General features: G+C 50.4%; 9 protein-coding genes across 9 annotated transcripts; 5 read left to right on the top strand and 4 right to left on the bottom strand.

Moving 5' to 3' along the window:
* Positions 1-228: 228 nt before the first annotated feature.
* Positions 229-1,204, top strand: N7466_007366 (uncharacterized protein; the record flags this gene model as incomplete). The annotated part of the gene is made up of 3 exons (XM_057166755.1): positions 229-635; positions 680-925; positions 1,042-1,204. Coding segments are annotated over 3 exons (654 nt in total). The 3' UTR covers positions 1,043-1,204.
* Positions 1,205-3,460: 2,256 nt separating this feature from the next.
* grpE (mitochondrial nucleotide exchange factor MGE1) lies at positions 3,461-4,372 on the top strand (the record flags this gene model as incomplete). Its single annotated transcript, XM_057166754.1, has 3 exons — positions 3,461-3,733; positions 3,845-4,270; positions 4,340-4,372. 3 exons carry the CDS (start codon positions 3,461-3,463, stop codon positions 4,370-4,372), a joined length of 732 nt encoding a protein of 243 aa, XP_057019795.1.
* A 519-nt stretch (positions 4,373-4,891) lies between these two features.
* N7466_007364 (phenylalanine--tRNA ligase) lies at positions 4,892-6,448 on the bottom strand (the record flags this gene model as incomplete). Its single annotated transcript, XM_057166753.1, has 1 exon — positions 4,892-6,448. One exon carries the CDS (start codon positions 6,446-6,448, stop codon positions 4,892-4,894), a length of 1,557 nt encoding a protein of 518 aa, XP_057019794.1.
* A 2,098-nt stretch (positions 6,449-8,546) lies between these two features.
* Positions 8,547-9,786, top strand: N7466_007363 (uncharacterized protein; the record flags this gene model as incomplete). The annotated part of the gene is made up of 3 exons (XM_057166752.1): positions 8,547-8,678; positions 8,856-8,954; positions 9,079-9,786. The coding sequence occupies 3 exons, from the start codon at positions 8,547-8,549 to the stop codon at positions 9,784-9,786; spliced, it is 939 nt and encodes a 312-aa protein (XP_057019793.1).
* Positions 9,787-10,524: 738 nt separating this feature from the next.
* On the bottom strand, positions 10,525-11,196 carry N7466_007362 (cytochrome c oxidase subunit VIb; the record flags this gene model as incomplete). The annotated part of the gene is made up of 5 exons (XM_057166751.1): positions 10,525-10,559; positions 10,630-10,693; positions 10,755-10,836; positions 10,900-10,930; positions 11,130-11,196. The coding sequence occupies 5 exons, from the start codon at positions 11,194-11,196 to the stop codon at positions 10,525-10,527; spliced, it is 279 nt and encodes a 92-aa protein (XP_057019792.1).
* A 289-nt stretch (positions 11,197-11,485) lies between these two features.
* N7466_007361 (uncharacterized protein) lies at positions 11,486-12,147 on the top strand (the record flags this gene model as incomplete). The annotated part of the gene is made up of 5 exons (XM_057166750.1): positions 11,486-11,545; positions 11,614-11,629; positions 11,735-11,797; positions 11,869-11,881; positions 12,048-12,147. The coding sequence occupies 5 exons, from the start codon at positions 11,486-11,488 to the stop codon at positions 12,145-12,147; spliced, it is 252 nt and encodes an 83-aa protein (XP_057019791.1).
* A 250-nt stretch (positions 12,148-12,397) lies between these two features.
* Positions 12,398-12,938, bottom strand: N7466_007360 (RNA-binding protein; the record flags this gene model as incomplete). The annotated part of the gene is made up of 2 exons (XM_057166749.1): positions 12,398-12,535; positions 12,618-12,938. The coding sequence occupies 2 exons, from the start codon at positions 12,936-12,938 to the stop codon at positions 12,398-12,400; spliced, it is 459 nt and encodes a 152-aa protein (XP_057019790.1).
* A 443-nt stretch (positions 12,939-13,381) lies between these two features.
* Positions 13,382-17,550, top strand: sec31 (putative protein transport protein (SEC31); the record flags this gene model as incomplete). The annotated part of the gene is made up of 5 exons (XM_057166748.1): positions 13,382-13,590; positions 13,651-13,767; positions 13,822-17,066; positions 17,117-17,412; positions 17,470-17,550. The coding sequence occupies 5 exons, from the start codon at positions 13,382-13,384 to the stop codon at positions 17,548-17,550; spliced, it is 3,948 nt and encodes a 1,315-aa protein (XP_057019789.1).
* Positions 17,551-17,978: 428 nt separating this feature from the next.
* On the bottom strand, positions 17,979-18,939 carry N7466_007358 (aminoglycoside phosphotransferase family protein; the record flags this gene model as incomplete). Its single annotated transcript, XM_057166747.1, has 2 exons — positions 17,979-18,340; positions 18,450-18,939. The coding sequence occupies 2 exons, from the start codon at positions 18,937-18,939 to the stop codon at positions 17,979-17,981; spliced, it is 852 nt and encodes a 283-aa protein (XP_057019788.1).
* Positions 18,940-18,978: the final 39 nt, after the last annotated feature.

Here is an 18,978-nt window from a genome sequence, read left to right as displayed (position 1 = left end):
GCTCAATTGTTATCGATCTCATTGAAACCAAGGCATAGCCTTGGAAGTTTCTCTCGTCAGTAAGCCCCTCCACCTCTCCCCTGATGCCTCCTCCAAAGGCATCATCATCATCCTCCTCCACCTAGCACCACCGTAGAGACAAGAATGAGAATTCTCATTTGATTTCTTCTTTCTTGGCTCCCACCCTGGCCTCAAATCCACTTCCTACAATCGACCTCAATTCAAAAAATGTTCGCCTTGACAAGTCACAAGCCGCAGATTAAGAGCCGAACCATTGCACACATTCCAGAAATATTTAATGACAGGGAAGACGAGGAGTTTCTACATGCCAGTCCCTCAAATTGCAATAAAATGAACACCAACGAGGATGAGAATGAAGACAATCCCAACGCTGCAGATTTCGCCGATGTCGACGCTGGCGATGATGAATCGAACCCGAATGTGATCAGGACTTCAGACAAGCGCCGAAGATTGAACGATATCGAGAACGACTCCAATAAGCTTCTCCCGCTCGCGGCTTTGAATAGTGACATGGAACTTTGGAGCGTCTTCAGTGAGGCGTATCTTAGCAAGGTGCAGAAAGCCTTCTCACTCTTGTGTGGCCGCAACTCTCAACATGTTGACTTTCCCCGCAAGTAAGAGACGCTGCAACGTGTGAATTGGGCCGTGGGTATCGCAGGTGGAAGAGGTGGCTCAACAATTCAAGCCCAAGGCTCCTCAACCAGCAGCCGCGAGCCAGCCTCCGGAGTCCGGGCACATGGAAATTGAGGAGAGCCACCTCGACCTACTGCCCACTCATGGTGAGCCCTCACATTGTCGTGGAGGGTATCAAACGCAGACCAATACCGCCAGATCACATCAAAGCTACGAATAAATACTATGTTGACCTCGCAACATGCCGGACCCAGGCCGATATTGCCGCGTGGTGCGGAGGATCGCAATGAATAAAGCTTGCGGCGTCCGCTACGTTCACCCTGCTATACGATGAATTTGATCCTGACGCATATACCGTCGATGCGCTATAGCAGTCATGCCCTATAGAAACAAGCCAGGCCCGCCGCTGGTGAAGGGCAAGCTCGACCTTGCTGCGAAAAAGCAAGACCAAATCCTGGATTTCGATATTCATCATGCCTACGACATGGCTTCGCATGTCCCAACCAACAAGGATACATTCGTGCATCTGAATGAAGCTCAGGTGCTCTAGGCATACTGCCTGCTGGCGCCAGCGGAACGCTATAACAGATACCCATATGACATGGACAGTCACCTGTGTCACACTAATCTTCAAGAACTCGAATCGAAACGGCTTCGTTCCTGGGAAATCCACAGACCCAGCGATGATTTGGGGCCGGCGCCTGGCAGACTACTTGTGCACATCCAGATGCGGGTTACCTCGAGTCATCATCTCAGACAAAGGGTGATGTTAGAATGGAGAGAGTTCCAATGTCGCCGGAGCCAATCCTCTACTGGAAAGGCCTTGGTTCCTAGTCATCAAAGAAGTCTATATATATATTGTGGGGCAAGTGGTACATTTCGATTGGATACCAAGTTGGCGGAGAAATCCGTAGCGCTGCCCCGGAAATCTTGGTTGGAATGATGCATGCACCGAGCTCCGCGAGGAGCTCCCAGACTTAGTCTGGACGGTAGTGTCAAACATTGAAGAGAAAAGTCTTGTCTGGTTTGACCATTGTTCTTGACGACAACGCAAACTCCAGCACAAGTGGTATAGCGAGCACTATTTCCAAGGAAATTATGGCCCACTGCACAAGGGATCTGGAGGAGGGCCAATGTTGCGACATCAGATTGGTCATCTAGCACCGGGCTAAGCTCTTTTGAGCTTGCTCTATCACTCTGGTGTGAAGCATACAATATCACAGGCAAACAGTACAAAGCCCTGGGTGAGGTGTTGAAATTGGCAACAGACAGAAACAAGGAACGAGCTGGTTTGAATCAACTCCCTATCTGTCAGCGAAAAAGCCTGTGGTTTCCTCTAAGTTACCATCTTTAACACCAGAGGAGAAAAAGAAAGCAGCATCTGATGAAGCAACAACATCTTTATGCTACATCGATCCCATCATAACTCGGTTATGTCGGACAAGCTTTATGCAGAAAAGGATGTATACAGGCCATGCACACTTTGTGAATGGACCTCAGATGGTATTGATGGGAATCACGCTCATGGGGCTCATCTATCAGAGTTACATCTGGTGTATTTGCATATAACCCGTAAGTTATTACCCAATTCATGGATGTAGTTAATAGTTAAGCAGATGACGTAGGTCATCTGACCGACGGTGGCTTATCCTCCTTCCGGAAGGCCAGATCATTCTCAGAGAATCGAGCCTACTATACCACATCTTTTGCGGACCAGATCCTTGCAAGGATACTCGGGGGGGCTGGGACTCAATGGGCGCCATGAAGATATCACGAGTACCGCGAGGCAAATCGCCGGTGGCTTTCGCCCACGGTGTTCTCTGGATGTACATGATTGGCAGTAACGTCTTCCTAGGGGGATGGATTATCGAAACATGTGCCATGGATGCTTGGCTACAGCCGTGCGCCGGGTCATAACGATATTAAAACCGGGTACATCGCGGCACCACTTAACCTTACTCGCGAAGATTTAGACGTGGTCGAGGATGTTCGTTATCACAACAGACGCTGGCTGGTTCCATGGGAAGCTCAAGAAAGCTTCACCAGAATGAACACGGAGTGGGAAAGCAACGTTCTCATCGCACCCCCCATGTGGCTATCAAGAAAGCCTCGGGCGACTTCCTTATTATTCACCAGTCACATGATTAGACTTTAGGGGCTAGAACTCCTCGATGTACTTAGATAGGAATTCATATCCTTCTATCTGCGCCCTAGGGTCATTGATATCGGTCGTACATATGAACACATGCGTGGTGGAACCCGATCTTAACGCCCCGTCGACATTAGAGGTAATGGGGAAGTGGCCGTCGGCAAGGTTATAGATATACTGATCGATCGACATCTGGAGGCTGTACGTGAGGAACTGCCGGACCTTGTCAGGCCAGTGTACTCTAAGAACATCAATGCTGGTGGCCGTCGTCACCACGGTCCTGGTTCCTTTGATCGCGTGACCGCTTATGACTTGAATCCTTATTCCCGATTCCTGTTCCCGTTCTTCCTTCTTATATTTCCTTCCTTCTGTATTCTTGCTAGTTATATCGTACTGAACTGCCCTTATAATATATAATAATCAGAGATTCTAACTTGAAGGTTGTTTTGCCTTCGGCTTGAGCCCATCACGTTAATGATTAGCGGCCAACCATTCCTAATCAGGAGAAGACCTGACATCGGCCCAGCAATTTAATTTTCCCGCGGTCAGGTGATTCCCGATCCAAATTTGCCCGATGATCGCAAGTCCGCAAGCAGTTCCGAACACCTTCTTGCTCTCTTCACCTTTCATTTTTAATTCAATTCCAATTTTCTCATAATGTTTCAACGAACCCTCCTCAGACAGGCACAGGCTGCCCGCTCGGTCCTAGCCGCTTCCTCTTCCACATCCTCCGCGTCATCGGCTCTCCGAACATCACAGTTGCAAACACGTCTGCCCGCTGCCGTGCGGCCATTCGCTCCCCAGACATTTTTCTCCCGCCGCTTCTACTCCACCGAGAACAAGGAGGCCGAAGCTTCCGAAAATGCCGAGGCCGAGGACCCCGTCAAGAAGCAGCTTGAGGCTAAGGAGAAGGAGGTCGTTGAATTGAAGGTATCTATCCACTTGACTGGCTCCCATTGGATTGCATAGCTTAGCTTAGCTATCCATCTTTTTTTTTTGTCTCATCATTATAATCAGTCTCTAACATGTGTCTTGCTTTAGGATAAATACTTGCGATCCGTTGCCGACTTCCGCAACCTCCAGGAGCGCACCAAGCGCGACATGGACGGTGCCCGCAACTTCGCTATCCAGCGATTCGCCAAGGACCTCCTGGACAGCATTGACAACTTTGACCGCGCGCTGCTGGCCGTGCCCGCGGACAAGCTCAGCGCTGCCCCGACTGAGGAGAACAAGGATCTTCTTGACCTCGTCACCGGTCTCAAGATGACTGAGAACATCCTTATGAACACCCTCCAGAAGCACGGCTTGGAGCGCTTCGACCCTGCCGAGCAGGTTGATGGCAAGGCCCAGAAGTTCGACCCTAACCTGCACGAGGCCACTTTCATGGCCCCATCCAAGGAGCTCGAGGAGGGTGACGTGATGTACGTCCAGAGCAAGGGCTTCCGCCTGAACGGACGGGTTCTTCGGGTAAGTTTCCAAACTGCATTGCATGGAATGAAATATGTTTGGGAACTGACTTTTCTTTCTTTCTTACAGGCCGCCAAGGTTGGTGTCGTCAAGAACGCCTAAATTCTCGCTTCGCCATAATCTCCCTTTTTCTTCACCTCTTTTCTTCTCTCTGTACCATATATCATACGTCATGATCACGATAGGGATTGGCATTTGGATTCTGCTGGCTGTTGGGTCTGGAAAAAAACTTCTTCCTTAATATCTACTTGTCTCTTGAATCTGTATGATACACCGTTGTTGCATGTGACTGGAGGCGTCTGGATTGTCTCGTGTTGGGGTGGTTTGTCCCTTGTTTTCGCACAATCTGTGTCTCTGATAACTCTATCCTCATTTCTTGTATAATAAACTACCATCCATGAATATTCCAATCGAGGCTCATATTTACCTCGGATCGATCTCAAATGGGTTATCTGATACTCAAAAAAACACACCTCTGCGCCTGTGCATGTGCAAGTAAAAAAAAACAAAGGAGGATAGGTCCATGAATACATGTTGTACAAGCTTGAGATTTTAGAAATGGTACAATAGAGAGGTATATAGGATCATATAGTACAAGTTGACTCGCCTCGGAAGTCAGAATCACCTCAATTCTACACCCACATCACCCACGAGCTTAGCTCGAACCTTGTCATGCATCTCATTGGCCTCCTCGTTGGTCAAAGTTCTCTCCAAGCTGCGGTAGTTAATGCGATAGCACATACTCTTGCGCCCAGTCTTGGGGTGTGTAAACTCGTCAATACAAGAAACATCCTCCACAAGATCACCTCCAATACCACGAACAATTTCCATCACATCATTCTCGTGGAATGGCACACCTCCACCGGCAGCACTGCTTCCGCCAGTAACAGCGGCAGGAGGCAACCAGAAAGCAACATCCTTGTAGCAAGCCGGGTGCTTGGAGAAAGGCTCAAAGCGCGTAATAGTGCCAGCGCGGAACTGGGAGAGGAACCGCTCATCCCGAGACCAGAAAAGACGGATATCAGGAATATTAAACAGGAGCATAGCAATACGCTCAATTCCCAATCCAAACGCCCAGCCCACTCGATTGGGAACATCGGAGTTGATCAAGAGATCCTGCTTGATGACACCGCATCCAAGAATCTCGAGCCACTCGCCCTGCCAGAATACCTCCATCTCCCAGGACGGGCTGGTAAAGGGGAAGTAGGCCTCGACCCAGCGCACCTTCAGAGGCTCAGCGGCGGCACCGCCCGCAGCAGCAGCGGCCTTGCTGCCTTCTGTGAAGACCTTGATAACCATGCGCTCCAGCGAGCGCTTCAGATGCGCCGCGATGGCCTCCACCTCCTCTGCGCTGTGGTGCTCCGCTTGCAGCGGATTGCGCTGAGCATGGAGCGTGGGGTTCGGGTCCTCAACCACGACATCATGACGCGGGATCAGCTCCACGTCAGCCATGATCTTTGCGGCTGTCTCGGCGGAGTGTCCAAGGGGGTCGGTATCGGGCCGCTTCCAGAGCATTGCGCCTTCCATCTGATGGAAGACGGGGTAGTGGCTGCGGTCAATTGCATCACGGCGGTAGACGTCCGCGATGACAGTATATCCCACTTCCTCGGGACGGGTCTGCTCGTTGCGATTGAGCTGCTGGAAGTAGGCTTGTTGGTGGGCGCTGGTGTGTGTGCGCAAGACAGTCTTGTCGTTGATGTAGTATGTATCTGTACGACTACGGCCCGGGTGATCCGGCGGGAAGCCCAAGACGTCGAAATTGTGTCTCGTTGATACGACTGGGTTCTTCTCGAAATGGTTGCCGAAGACCGGGGCGGGGAATTGGCTCTCGATGAGCTTGCGGGTGATTGCTAGGGGGTGGTTCTCATCGAGGTAGAGGCGGCGGCCGACGTGGGAGAGAATCTGGTCGGGGGTGTTGGTCCATTGGTCGGTTGGGTAGGCCACGCCCTCAATTGTCTGGGTAGATTGTGTTTTTTGCGGGATCTGTCCGGGTGCTTGAGTATTGGCTTTGTGGTCGGTTGTCCGGAGAGCTGTTGTGGAGCTCCAGTCTCTTTTGACAGCTGGGATGGATTCGTGGAGCGGGGAGATACGCGGGATTGGGATTCTGGGGCGGGCTGCAACAATGGACCAGCGGCCGCTGCTGGCACGCAGAGCACGTCCTGTCGCAAATAAGCGCATGTCTGGGAGTTTGGTTAGATAGTACCGTCAATCTGAATGAGCCGTTGGAATCTTGAAAACATGCCCGGGTCGGGTAAATAAGCCGCCGAACTATCACCTTCTCCGCTGTGGGCCTTTTTCTCCGAAGTACAGATTCAATGGCTATATGCACTAATCTACTCTTTCCTATCAAGTTTTCAATGGCCTAATACTAGTTTGGTGGTAAGCATATTGGGTATTGATTTTCCAATATTTACTAGTAGGTACATAATATGAGGCTTCTCATATGTGCAGAACATTAGCATCGCCTTACCAATGTTACCTCTCGATGTCTTAGTATGGAGGCCAGAGACTGAACATTCAAATGTTGAATTTTGAATGCATCTAAGTCAACTGGCTGTGGTAACCATCAAATCTTAGTAGTACTTTAACTACACTAGTTGATAGGCTGCGGTACTTGCACAGCACTTATAGAAGAGGTCAAATCAATTATTCACATGATGGTGGGAAATATTTTGAGGCTGTGAATTTATATATCGATGACAAAGCTTGAAGCTTAAGTTGTCTTTAATGTTATTTAGGGCAATGTATGCATCCATCATGAAGTGAGATTGAGTTTATAAGTACCAGTTGACCAGTTAAGGCTATGCACATCAAACTGCAAACTATTTTCTTTGGCAACCCATTTTTTGAAAGAAACCCATTATCAATCAAAAACCATTTTCTAACCAGAGTACGTCAATCACTTGAGCCGAATATTGGACCGATAGATCCTTGAGGGGTTCGCGCCAGACGATACGAGTATTTTGCATTGGAAGATGGTGTCCCGACTGAAGGACTGCTTTGAAGGGTTCCCGTTGCGCATGGCACCGACTCAATGGGCGCGATGAGAATTTCACGGATCAATGTCTCGCGGAAAGCCCCTAGTGGCTTATGCACACAGGATCTTGTGGTTCTTCATGATCGGTGTTTACATCAAATCATGTGTGGTAAATGTTGAGAAGCCTTGCAAGCACTTCAGTCTTCAGGTGGAGGGCTTGATGATTCTAAATCTATGATTGTAAATAGTAGTATATACCTAGGACTGAGTAGGTACATACTATGTAGAACATACTATGTAGAACATACTATGTAGAACATACTTGAGTATGTTTGATAGTATGTATACGTATCAATCAATAGCAAGGCTAGCGGGAATATATGTTTGTGGGTGTAGATGGATTGTACTCTATCTGTCAGGTATTGAGTACATACATAAGCGAATAATAAATCCACGAATGTGGAGAGAATGACTTGAGATCACAAATCGGTGCCTTTTCCAACCATATTTTGCTTCTGGCTTTAAACAGTGCTAAGGTCTCTTCCTTGGAAGGTCGATACTAGTAAACTAATCTTTGATCTGCGACTAGTGCGTTCCAAAGAATAGCCTAGAAGGTACACCGCAGGACGGGATAATAAGTGGGCTTCACAAAGTAGAAAAAAAACTAAACCGAATTCATTACCCAATTCTAATATATACTTCTCCACCTCCGATAATCGCATGGAGGGGTGAAACTTTGAAGTTGGAGAACCCCTCGTCCCTCGGTAACGGATCCGATCCTTGTGTCCGCAAAACGTCCGCAATTCCACCGATGATACCCGTATACAGGCTACATGACCAGTGCAAACTGGAAACCAATCAGGTTTTAGTTAATTTTAGATGAATTGAAAAAACAGACAATGACGATTAGGCCATGAAATAGGTTTGTCGGGACCTACTTCTTACCTCCGAAGTGTTAATGTTCAAATCCTTAAATCAGTGTCTTACAGAGGTTCACCGGGGTAAGAACGAACCCGAGCTCCTGATTGGTGGAGATTGCCAGAATCCTCACAGGCACACAAGCTGATTGGTCAAGATACGCCGTGGGTAGCCATGGATTCGGCGACCTGATTTGTGTCCGTATTGGCGATCCAAAAATTACGTCAAAAAGGTCACGGTCAAAAATGGCGATTTTCTTGCAAAAATTATAGTAAATGAGCTTCCTTTTTTTTTCTCTCCTCAAACACCCCTCTCCCTATATTCACTTCGCTCCACATTTGCCCAGGAGTCTTTGTTTCTTAGGGACTAAAGAAACAAGACATGGCAGACAGCAAACTATTACAGCCTCCGGCTCACTCGCGGGTGGCGCCTGTGTCGACGCCCAAGTCCAAGTCGCAAAAAGTGCACTACCCTTTCTGGTTTGGAGGTTCTGCTTCATGTTTTGCGGCGGCAGTAACACACCCATTAGATTTAGGTAAGTGTCTCTGCGATCATAGACATGCCCATGAGAAAGGCTAACCCTTTTTTTCCTTCTAGTCAAGGTATTTTTCTCTCCCGAAGTTCAGGTCCAGACCCTGGATCGCCACCCCCGGACTCCATCGCTGATCGCAGAATCTCGTCGCATTCTAGGTCCGGTTACAAACACGTGCGCCCGATGCGCCCAAATCTATGATAGGAACATTCGGCCACATCGTCAGAAATAATGGTGTAACGGGTCTATACAGTGGTGTATGTATTAACTCCGCAGCTACGCCTTGAATTGCGGAGGACCCCTACCAGGTCCACCCCCAACACAAGCACGACACAAGAAAAAAAGACTGACCAGGAGTCAATTGGTTTCATATGAATATAGCTCTCGGCTGCTCTCCTGCGCCAGATCACCTATTCCACCACCCGCTTCGGTATCTACGAAGAACTTAAGAACCGCCTCTCCAAGCCCGACCCGACCTCCCCTACATCTACACCCGTATCGCCAGGCTTCCTTACTCTAATTGGCATTTCCACTGTTTCGGGCTTCATCGGCGGGTTTGCAGGCAACCCGGCCGACGTGATGAACGTGCGCATGCAGTCCGACGCCGCATTGCCAATCGAGAAGCGTCGCAACTACCGCAATGCCTTCCACGGACTGGTGCAAATGACCAAAACAGAAGGCTTCGGTTCTCTGTTCCGTGGTGTATGGCCGAACTCCACTCGCGCCGTACTCATGACCGCCTCCCAGCTGGCTTCATATGATACCTTCAAGAAAATGTGCATCGAGAAAGTCGGCATGAAAGATAATCTGGGAACCCATTTCACGGCCTCCTTCATGGCTGGATTCGTCGCAACTACCGTGTGCAGTCCTGTTGACGTTATCAAGACTCGCATTATGACTGCGTCCCCTGCCGAGAGTCGGGGACACAGCATTGCAGGCTTACTACGGGATATTTGTCGCAAAGAGGGTCTGGCTTGGACTTTCCGTGGTTGGGTGCCTAGCTTCATTCGCCTGGGTCCTCATACCATTGCTACTTTTATTTTCCTGGAGGAGCACAAAAAGCTCTACAGGAAATTAAAGGGTATTTAAACGAGGAATCTAGACTAGGATCTATAGAGGTTTGCATGTTTCTTTTTCTTTTTTCTTTTTTCTTTTCTTCTTCGCCATCTTATCTGCTAGGTGTTTTCATCGTCTGATCTTAACCTGATTGTCATTCATCATGCGCTGTATATACGTCATGTTGATTTCGTTGATGTTTATACAGGGCGACAGCAAGTTGCTCACACGAGCGGAGTTTGGCTTGTACATATCTTGCATTCTGATACGAATGTTTTTCACCATGACGGGCTGTGCCCCACAGCCTGTTGGTTTTTCGACCCGCATTCCCTGTATATAGGGCGTGTTAGGATGCTGTTTTTCTTTGGACTGAATCGTCATAGACTTAGATACATTCGAATTGCATCTAGACCGTTTCCCCGCGAGGTATCCAGGATTCAACTGTTTGATTGTATCATTAAGCCTTTGAGAAAGAAGTGTTTTATACAATGTTATCTACTGCTCCAGACAACAAAACCCAAGGTAGCCTACTAGTGAAGCGCCTACTAGTGAAGCAAGATGGAAATTTACGTTGGCACAGCAAGCTAATGAAACAAATTTATCTTTGCGAAACGGCGAATTTATAGACACCCCTTCTCGGAAATCCAGAAGGTTTACATCAGGAAGAAAGGAAATGTATCCCCGTATGACCAGGTAGAGTACATTGATAGTTGTCGATACACCAAAAAAATTCAAAGCCCAAGTAATCAACACAAAGCGGGTGTTGGTGATTTACCGGTCAAGGTGGGCGGGGAAGTTGCCAGCCTCTGTTAGTGGTTTCAGGTTGTTAGTATGCGCAAAGCAAAAAATTTCCAGGGGTGGGTTTTGAAGACGTACCACGCTGACCGTCCCAGCGGTCGGTCCAGGCCTTGGGGCACAGAGCGCGGAAGGCGTGGTAGAACTGTTAGCAGCGTTAGAGTTTGGTTTCTCATATTCGTGGAATGTGTAGAGGTCGAAAGTACCTGACGGCAGGGACGGAAGTCCTCGCCCTTGGCGTTGACACACTTGTAGTAGTCGACATAGTTCTGCCAGCAGTGCTTGGTCCTGAAAGATCGGAAATTAGACCTGAAACAATTTCGGATGAATGTAGGAGAATAGGTGACGTACTGGTTCATTTGGGGGAAACGAGCATCGTAACCTGTAGTCGCATTGGAAAATGTCAATCATATGATACCCCGGCCGATCGGGAACACCCATCGCGAAGCATCCCCGGGATGTTTCCCAACGCAAGAAAATCGATAATATACGCACCAGCTACAAAAATATTAGCCATTGACCCCAAATTTCGACGATTGGCCTCCCCCGTTATCGCGGGAGAGAGGGGGGTCTGAACTTACCAGTCACGAACTTGAAGGGCTTGGTCTCTTGAGGCTCCTCGGGATCGTACTCAGGAATGGCACCCATTTTGGCGATGTGTAGCTTCAGGCGAAGAACACGGGAGAATCAACGGTGAATTGGGAGTGAAGAGAGGAGAGTGAGGGTGGGAGAGGGCAAAGGACGAGTGGACGTTGGGTGATCGAAGCTGTGAAGTGCCGGGTATGACCGCGGGCGGTCAAGCGAGAGCCACTGAGAGTCTCGCTTTTCCCAAAACACCCGAGCCACTCAGAACGACGCTCTTGGAAAGCTCGACTCCAACCTCATCTTCTCCCACTTCTCACCGGTTATACTCCACCACCTCTCCACCACATACACCATGTACCCCTCTCAGGTTCTGCGCATGCAGCCCTCGCGGGCTCTCTTCAACCCGGCGCCCGTAAGTTGATTACTCCTCCCTCGGGATCATACGATCGGGTTTCGGCTAGTACTAACTCCTGTCTGCAGAAGGAGGCTCACAGCGGTATGCCGCATCACCTCACCCCCATGGAAGCTACCGGTCAATGACTGGTGGCATTATATGGGGAATTCCTGACCCGAACGATTGTATTAATTGGATTTCATCTAGCCCACACCATCTCCCAGCGCCTCCGCATGATTAAGAAGTGTCCCCCAGAGCTGATCCCTCTCGGTACGTTTTTTGCCAAGACACCTTGAATCTACAGATGTGAGAGTTAATTTGCTAACTTTTTTGCCATTCAGGTATCGTCCTTGGGTATGTTTATCTCTTACACGACTTGCCTCGTCTATCCCACGAAGCCTACATATACACATCCCAACTTTTCATGTTCCCCCTCACTTTCCCTTCACCCGCTGTCGACCTTTCACTCTCGACTCTCTGTTTCGTTTCTGCTTTCTCAACTAACCCAATTATCTTTCAGTGTTGCCGTCGGCGCCGCCATCTACGCGAGCACCAAGAAGCTCATGAGCGACAAGACTCTGCGTCTCTACCGCAACAGCCCCGAGAGCCGCGAGCACTAAATGTACCTGTATCATCATTCTCTTTTTGAGCTCCGTGAATGCGATCCCAATTTCTTTTGAATTTTTGTCGCTTTTATTGTTTGAAACAATTGGAAGCCCAGAAAAAATAGTGAAGAGAAAATCAAAACGTGCTCGGATCCGGAGCATGTGTACATAGTTCGGCTTCGCAGTGAAATTTGGTGTGTTTTTCGGCAATAGTACTGTCGTTCGTGGTTCATAATCGTCATGGCCATTATCAAGTTTGCGCATATCATTCGGGCTTTGGCCCCGCGACATCAAGTTGTTCCAATCCTTGCATTGGGTCCTGGGGCCGGTTGTTTGCCTCTCTGACTTCCTCAGCTGCTTGTCGGTCTTCCTCGCTAACTGCATGTTTTGCCAAGTAACCCTCCTGTAAGAAAATTGTGAATTAGTATGGAATGCGACAGATGCGATTTCAGTAACTCCATCGGATATTGTAAACCCCAACGTACCTGTTCCCAAATAGCAGTTTTGCTGCCTAGGCCCTCGTTTGCATCCTTCTGTGGCTTGGCTGCAGCAACCTTGATCGTACGCCCGTACAGTTCACTGCCATCCATATTGTCGATTGCCTCCTTGGCATCTTGGGGAAGGTCGAATTCCACGTATCCGAAGCCTCGGTGGACGTCGTCCGTCTTCGGTTGGTCTGGCTTTGGAAGTGAGATGTCGACAACTTCACCGAAAGGCACGAATGCCTCTGCCAGAGTATGAGCTGTGACGGCCTGGTCGAGACCACCGACGTAGATGGTGCTCTTAAGACGGTTGGTTTCACTCATGATGTCGGCAAGATTTTCTGGTTCCGGTCTAGGGCGAATGGTCGTGCTTTACTGGGCAGTTATGAACAGGTACAGCTAGAGAGCTTGTAGTTTATTGAATTGACGTCAGAGTGCTTGCTTTAGTCGGACAAGTGTGGTTCATATCCGGGGTCGCAACGAGAAGAGCAACTGATATCACGTGCGGGCGTCCTCGGGGGTGTTTTGGCGAGTGCCCAATTGAGTTTAGCGCGTGTTCCCCGGTCCCTCCAAAGAGTCCAGGAGGCCACTTGGTGTTGACTAGTAGAGTATCGCACCCCCCGTTGTTCTAATTTATGTACAGGGGTGGGATTTGGATTTAATAATCTTTGTTGGATGACCGTCTACGATCTTGTTTCTTTTTCAAAAATTTAATTCACCTCACTCCCTCTCCCTCCCCCCACTACTATCATCCATTTACCGTCGTCATGGTCCGTCTAAGGGAAATCCCAAGGACGGCCACCTTTGCCTGGTCTCCTGGTGCTGCATCTCCATTGATTGCCACTGGAACTCGGGCGGGTGCTGTCGACGTCGATTTCTCCAACAAGACTTGCCTTGAGCTTTGGGATCTTGGCCTGGATCGCGAAGATGCCAGCGAGGAGCTACACCCGGTGGCCAAGATCGATACCGATGCTGGGTATGATAATCTTTCAGAGCTTGAGAATGATTGCAGTCGCTAATGGGAACAATCCTATAGTTTCAATGATCTAGCATGGTCCGATTACGACGATACCAAGCGCGGTGTTATTGCGGGTGGTCTTGAGAATGGTGCATTGGATTTGTGGAGCGCTGATAAGCTTCTTGCAGGATCGAGGTTGGTGGATGATGCCTAGAATGGCATCTGATGAAAGTGGCTGACAGTTTTTAGTGATTCTTTGATGTCGCGAACAACAAAGCACTCGGGTGCCATCAAGGCCCTTCAATTCAACCCTAAGCACTCAAACCTCCTGGCCACCGGTGGCGCGAAAGGAGAGCTCTTCCTCTCCGATCTGAACAACGTCGATAACCCCTTCCGATTGGGTAACAATGCCGCTCGCACAGACGACATTGAGTGTTTGGACTGGAATAAGAAGGTCGCTCACATTTTGGTCACTGGTAGCAGTGCCGGTTTCGTGACTGTATGGGATGTTAAGACGAAGAAGGAGAGCCTGACTCTCAACAACATGGGCCGGAAGGCTGTTAGCGCCGTTGCTTGGGATCCCGAGAAGCCTACCAAGCTGATCACTTCAACTCCTCTCGAGTCGGACCCGATGATCTATGTTTGGGATCTGCGTAACTCGCATGCTCCCGAGCGGACATTGAAGGGCCACGAGTCCGGTGTGCTTTCACTTTCTTGGTGCGCCCATGATCCGGATCTCCTCCTCTCTTCCGGCAAGGATAACCGCAACATCTGCTGGAACCCGCAAACTGGTGTGGCCTATGGCGAATTCCCCGTTGTCACCAACTGGACCTTCCAGACCCGCTGGAACCCGCACAACCCCAACTTCTTCGCTACTGCATCATTTGACGGCAAGATCTCGGTCCAGACTCTCCAGAACACCCGGACCGATACCTCACAAGCCATTGATGACCAGAACCAGGCTCTAGACGGCGAGGACTTCTTCGCCAAGGCCCAGTCCCAGCCTCAAGTCTCCAAGTTCTCACTTCCTAAGCCTCCTCGCTGGCTCGAGCGTCCCTGTGGCGCTTCCTTTGGCTTTGGCGGTCGCGTAGTCTCCATCGGTGTTTCCGACAGTGGCTCGCGCTCCTCTAAAATTAAGATTACGCCGTTCGAAGTCGATGAGAGTGTCGGCAATGCGACAGAAAGCTTCGAGGCTGCCTTGAAGGAGGGTGATCTCCGCAGCCTTTGCGAGACTCGTATCGCGGGTGCTTCAAATGAGGAGGAGAAGGCTGACTGGACTGTTATTGAAGCTTTGCTTTCCGAGAACCCCAGAAAGGGCTTGGTTGAGTACCTGGGCTTCCAGGACCAATCAGCTGACGAAGCTGCCGATAGCCTGTCAAAGCTTGGCTTGGGTAAGAAGGACGACGAGGAGACCAACGGCACTGCCGAGAAGAAGGCTGGGGGCAAGAAACATAAACGTCTTCAATCTATGTTTGACGGTACCCCGGATACCGATAACTTCCTTTCAGAGCTCGCTGCGTCAAAGGGTGCCCAGACCAACAACCCATTCCAGATCTTCAGTGGCTCGGAAACCGAGGCTGAGCAGAAGATTACCCGATCTCTGCTCCTTGGAGAATTCGAGAAGGCTCTCGACGTTGCTCTTCAAGAGGACCGCATGTCGGATGCCTTCATGATTGCTATTTGTGGTGGTCAGAAGTGCATTGCTAAGGCCCAGGAATACTACTTCTCCAAGCAGACTGGTGGACCTAACTACATGCGCCTACTTGCTTCAATTGTGGGCAAGAACCTTTGGGATGTCGTATATAATGCCGACCTTTCTAATTGGAAGGAGGTTATGGCTGCGTTGTGCACTTTTGCTGATCAGAAGGATTTCCCTGACCTCTGTGACGCTCTCGGAGACCGTCTTGAGGAGCTTGTCGACAGCAGTGACGACAAGAGCGCTCGCAAGGATGCCTCATTCTGCTACCTTGCCGGTTCCAAGCTTGAGAAAGTTGTCGCAATCTGGGTTGAGGAGTTGCGGGAGAATGAGCAGAAGGGCATCGAGAGCGATGCAGAGAATTCCAGCTTCTCCATTCACGTCCGCGCTTTGCAGGGTCTGATCGAAAAGGTGACTATTTTCCGCCAGGTCACCAACTTCCAGGATACCGAGCGGACCAAGGAGTCTGGGTGGCGCCTCAGCAACTTGTACGAGAAGTACGTTGAGTATGCGGACGTCGTCGCCACGCACGGTCGTCTTCAAGTTGCCCAGAAGTATCTCGACCTTGTGCCTGAGAAGCATCCCGAAGCTGAGGTGGCTCGCAACCGCATCAGACTTGCCACAAGACAGGTTCCGCAAAAGGCACAGGCCGCTGCTGCTGCCACGGCACGAGGCAACTTCAAACCCCTGCCCCAGCAGCCCAATGTCTACCCGCCACAGCAACCCTTCACACCTGCAGCCCCTGCAGTTGCTGCGCCGCAGAACCCTTACGCTCCTACTCAATCGCCTGTCAACCCATATGCTCCCCCAGCAGCAACGGCACCGTATGGAGCGCCGCAACAACAGCCGCAGCAGTCGCAGCAGCCACCAGTGAACCCCTACGCACCCCCGGCCGCTGCTCCTGCCAACCCTTATGCTTCGCTTTCCGGTAGCAGTGGCTACCAGCCTGCCGGGTACCAGCCAGCTCAAGGTGTGAAGCCTGTATCCTACGCCCCGCAATCCCAGTTTGGACAGCCAGCGACCACCGGTGTTCCCCCTCCCCCGCGCGCGACTAACCAGTCCCCCGCCAACACCATCACTACCTACACAACGGCCACCGGACTCCCTGCGTGGAATGATCTGCCAGAGGGTTTCACGAAGGCATCAGTATCGCGTCGTGGTACTCCTGCTGCCCCAGCTGCTATCAGCTCCCCTTTCCCCAACCAGTCCCCCCCTCTTGTCCAAGGCCCTCCGATGGTGCCTGGCCAGCGTGCGCCATCTGTTCCCCCTCCACCCAAGGCTGGTACTCTTCCGCCTCGCGTGTCCTCGCCCCTGACGTCGAATGTTGCTCCCTCTCCGCCACCCCCAGTCAACCCATATGCAGCTCTGCCCACGTCTCCACCAGTAGGCCACATGGCCCCCCCTCCTGGATCAATTCCTCGGGGTCCCTCGCCTTACAATGCCCCGCCAAGCATGCCCCCGCCGTCAAACCGGTACGCACCTAGCCCGGCTGCTCAAGCTGCGAACCCCCAATTGCAGAACCGCGGGCCGATGCCTCCTCCCCAGGCTGGCGCATCGCCGTATGCACCCGCAGCGGCGGCTCAGGCCCCGCCGCCTAACCCATATGCATCCGTTCCTCCGCCAAACCAATATGCATCTGCTCCTCCGCCAAACCAGTATGCATCTGCCCCGCCGCCTCCAGCTGCTGCAGTCCCTCCCCCACCCCGAGCTGCGGTTCCTCCTCCACCTCAAGGTTCTCGACCTGGTACAGCCCAGTCCCAGGCACCCACTCCTCCACCAGCTGCGGCACTCAAGTATCGTAAGTCAGCTTTCCCTTAGAATAATTGAGCTGTCATTAACAAAATTTAGCCGTTGGAGACCGTTCTCACATTCCTCCCAACGCCTTGCCCATCTACGAGATCCTCAACCCCAAAATCCAATACCTTGAGCCTCGTGCCCCGGAGAAGTTCAAGAAGCAGACCCAAAGGTCCGCGAACTGCTTGAACGAGATCTTTGATCGTCTGAACAGCGAGACCTTCAAGCCCGAGACTGTGCAGAAGCTAGTCGCTTTGGCGCAAGCGGTTGAGGCGCGCAGATACGACGTTGCTCTCAAGACCCACAGCGATTTGCTGGTCAATAACAATGACGAGTTTAGCGGCCTGCAGGTAAGCATTTGCTCATGAATCCTCTATATCTTTTTCAAACTAACAATATGATTCTAGATTGGTGTGAAGTATCTGATTCAGATGTGCTCAGCCACCTGGCGACCTGAGGAGGCACCCTCCCAGTCCCAGATTCTTTAGGGCATGGTAATATGTACTCCTGGCCGAATATAAGCGGGTTGGGATCCTTGATCTTGCTATAGAGCGTTTGGACTCTTGATGTTATTTTTTTCTGTGTTATTTTTTACTATTGATGCGTCTGTTTTCCTTCAATGTCGGCTCGTTTCCCCCTTACGGGTCTAGTCTGATAAATCCCCGTGTTGTGAGATAAAAATTTCCTACGCTTCCCATGCTACATGTTGATGACTAGGTTAGGATTGATAGGTTTCATAACTCAGGTGGAATAGATAATCTTCAGATAGGACTAAGGCTGCATAAGAGATCCATCTTTGTTAAAGTTCCAACGTGGTTTGGGATATCGAAAATTCTCAAGTTCATTCAAGTTCGACTATATTTTCTATTGGCCCACGGCTGTAGTATGGTCCCAATGAGCATCCTCATTCGCATAACTAGATGCCCTTGGACAAGACAAACCATAGCCAAGGGTGGTATACCGTCTCATCATCGACCGGGTCCAAGATAGTTGGCAGGTATCTCGTATTCCATTCTTCATCCAAGTCGTCGTCAAAGTATTCCGGATTTGGCCTGACGCGACGCGCCTTGCAATACTCCCAGTAAGCAGGATACCACCCTGCCTGGCCCCAATCAATGATGGCAGCTACTTCTGGATTCGGCCCGGGCGATAACATGATATTTGGGGGCACAAGGTCGTCATGTGTGAAGACCACGGACACGTCCCCATCAATGTCGATATCGCAGCCATTCTGAAATTTCTGGACGGCGTCTGCACCGTGGAATGGGCCAGCCAAGTCTCGGTGACTCAAAAGAAAGATCTCATTCAGAGGTTGATTACCTAGGCCACCTAAGGGGTACTTTAGTATAGTTCTGCCTAGCTACCGCAATGACCTCAAATCACTTACCCACGTAAAGAGCTTGGTCAGGGTGTTCTAACGATCTCCAAGCTTTGACCATGCCATTGAGCTCTTTGCAGACAGCCTCTCTCTCGTCATTGTTCAAAGCACCCCATCTTTGCTCCAGGGTTTCACCCTTTATCAAAGACATGTAGATAAATACTTGGCGACCGTCTTTGGTCCACCCATACACCTCAGGAACTGGTACTTTGCCTTTCAGCCGGTTGTATACCATAATCTGGGTCTCTGCCTCTGTAACGGTCGCGTCGGCTCCATATTTGACAATCAAACCCAACGATGGAAACTTGACAGGCGGAGGTCGGTTGAACATTGTACCACGGAAGTTACCTGACTCCTTGTTGATGAGTCTCACCTCGGCCGGGGTAGGGAGCGCAGACGCCCGATGCTCCCTGAAAAAGCTGGAGTCGGAAATAATCCTTGTTGTTGTGTGGCTTGAATCGTGTTGGCCGGTCTCGCCTTCAGCCCCCTCAGGCGTCATCTTCGAGATAACACAGGTGAAGCAGGGGTCTAGGCAGTT

The sequence above is a fragment of the Penicillium verhagenii genome (genome assembly GCF_028828195.1).
Source record: "Penicillium verhagenii strain IBT 33310 chromosome Unknown utg000007l_segment0_segment0, whole genome shotgun sequence".
NCBI classification, from domain to species: domain Eukaryota; kingdom Fungi; phylum Ascomycota; class Eurotiomycetes; order Eurotiales; family Aspergillaceae; genus Penicillium; species Penicillium verhagenii.
Note: the sequence above shows the minus strand (reverse complement) of the source record. Positions and strands in the feature narration are given on the sequence as shown.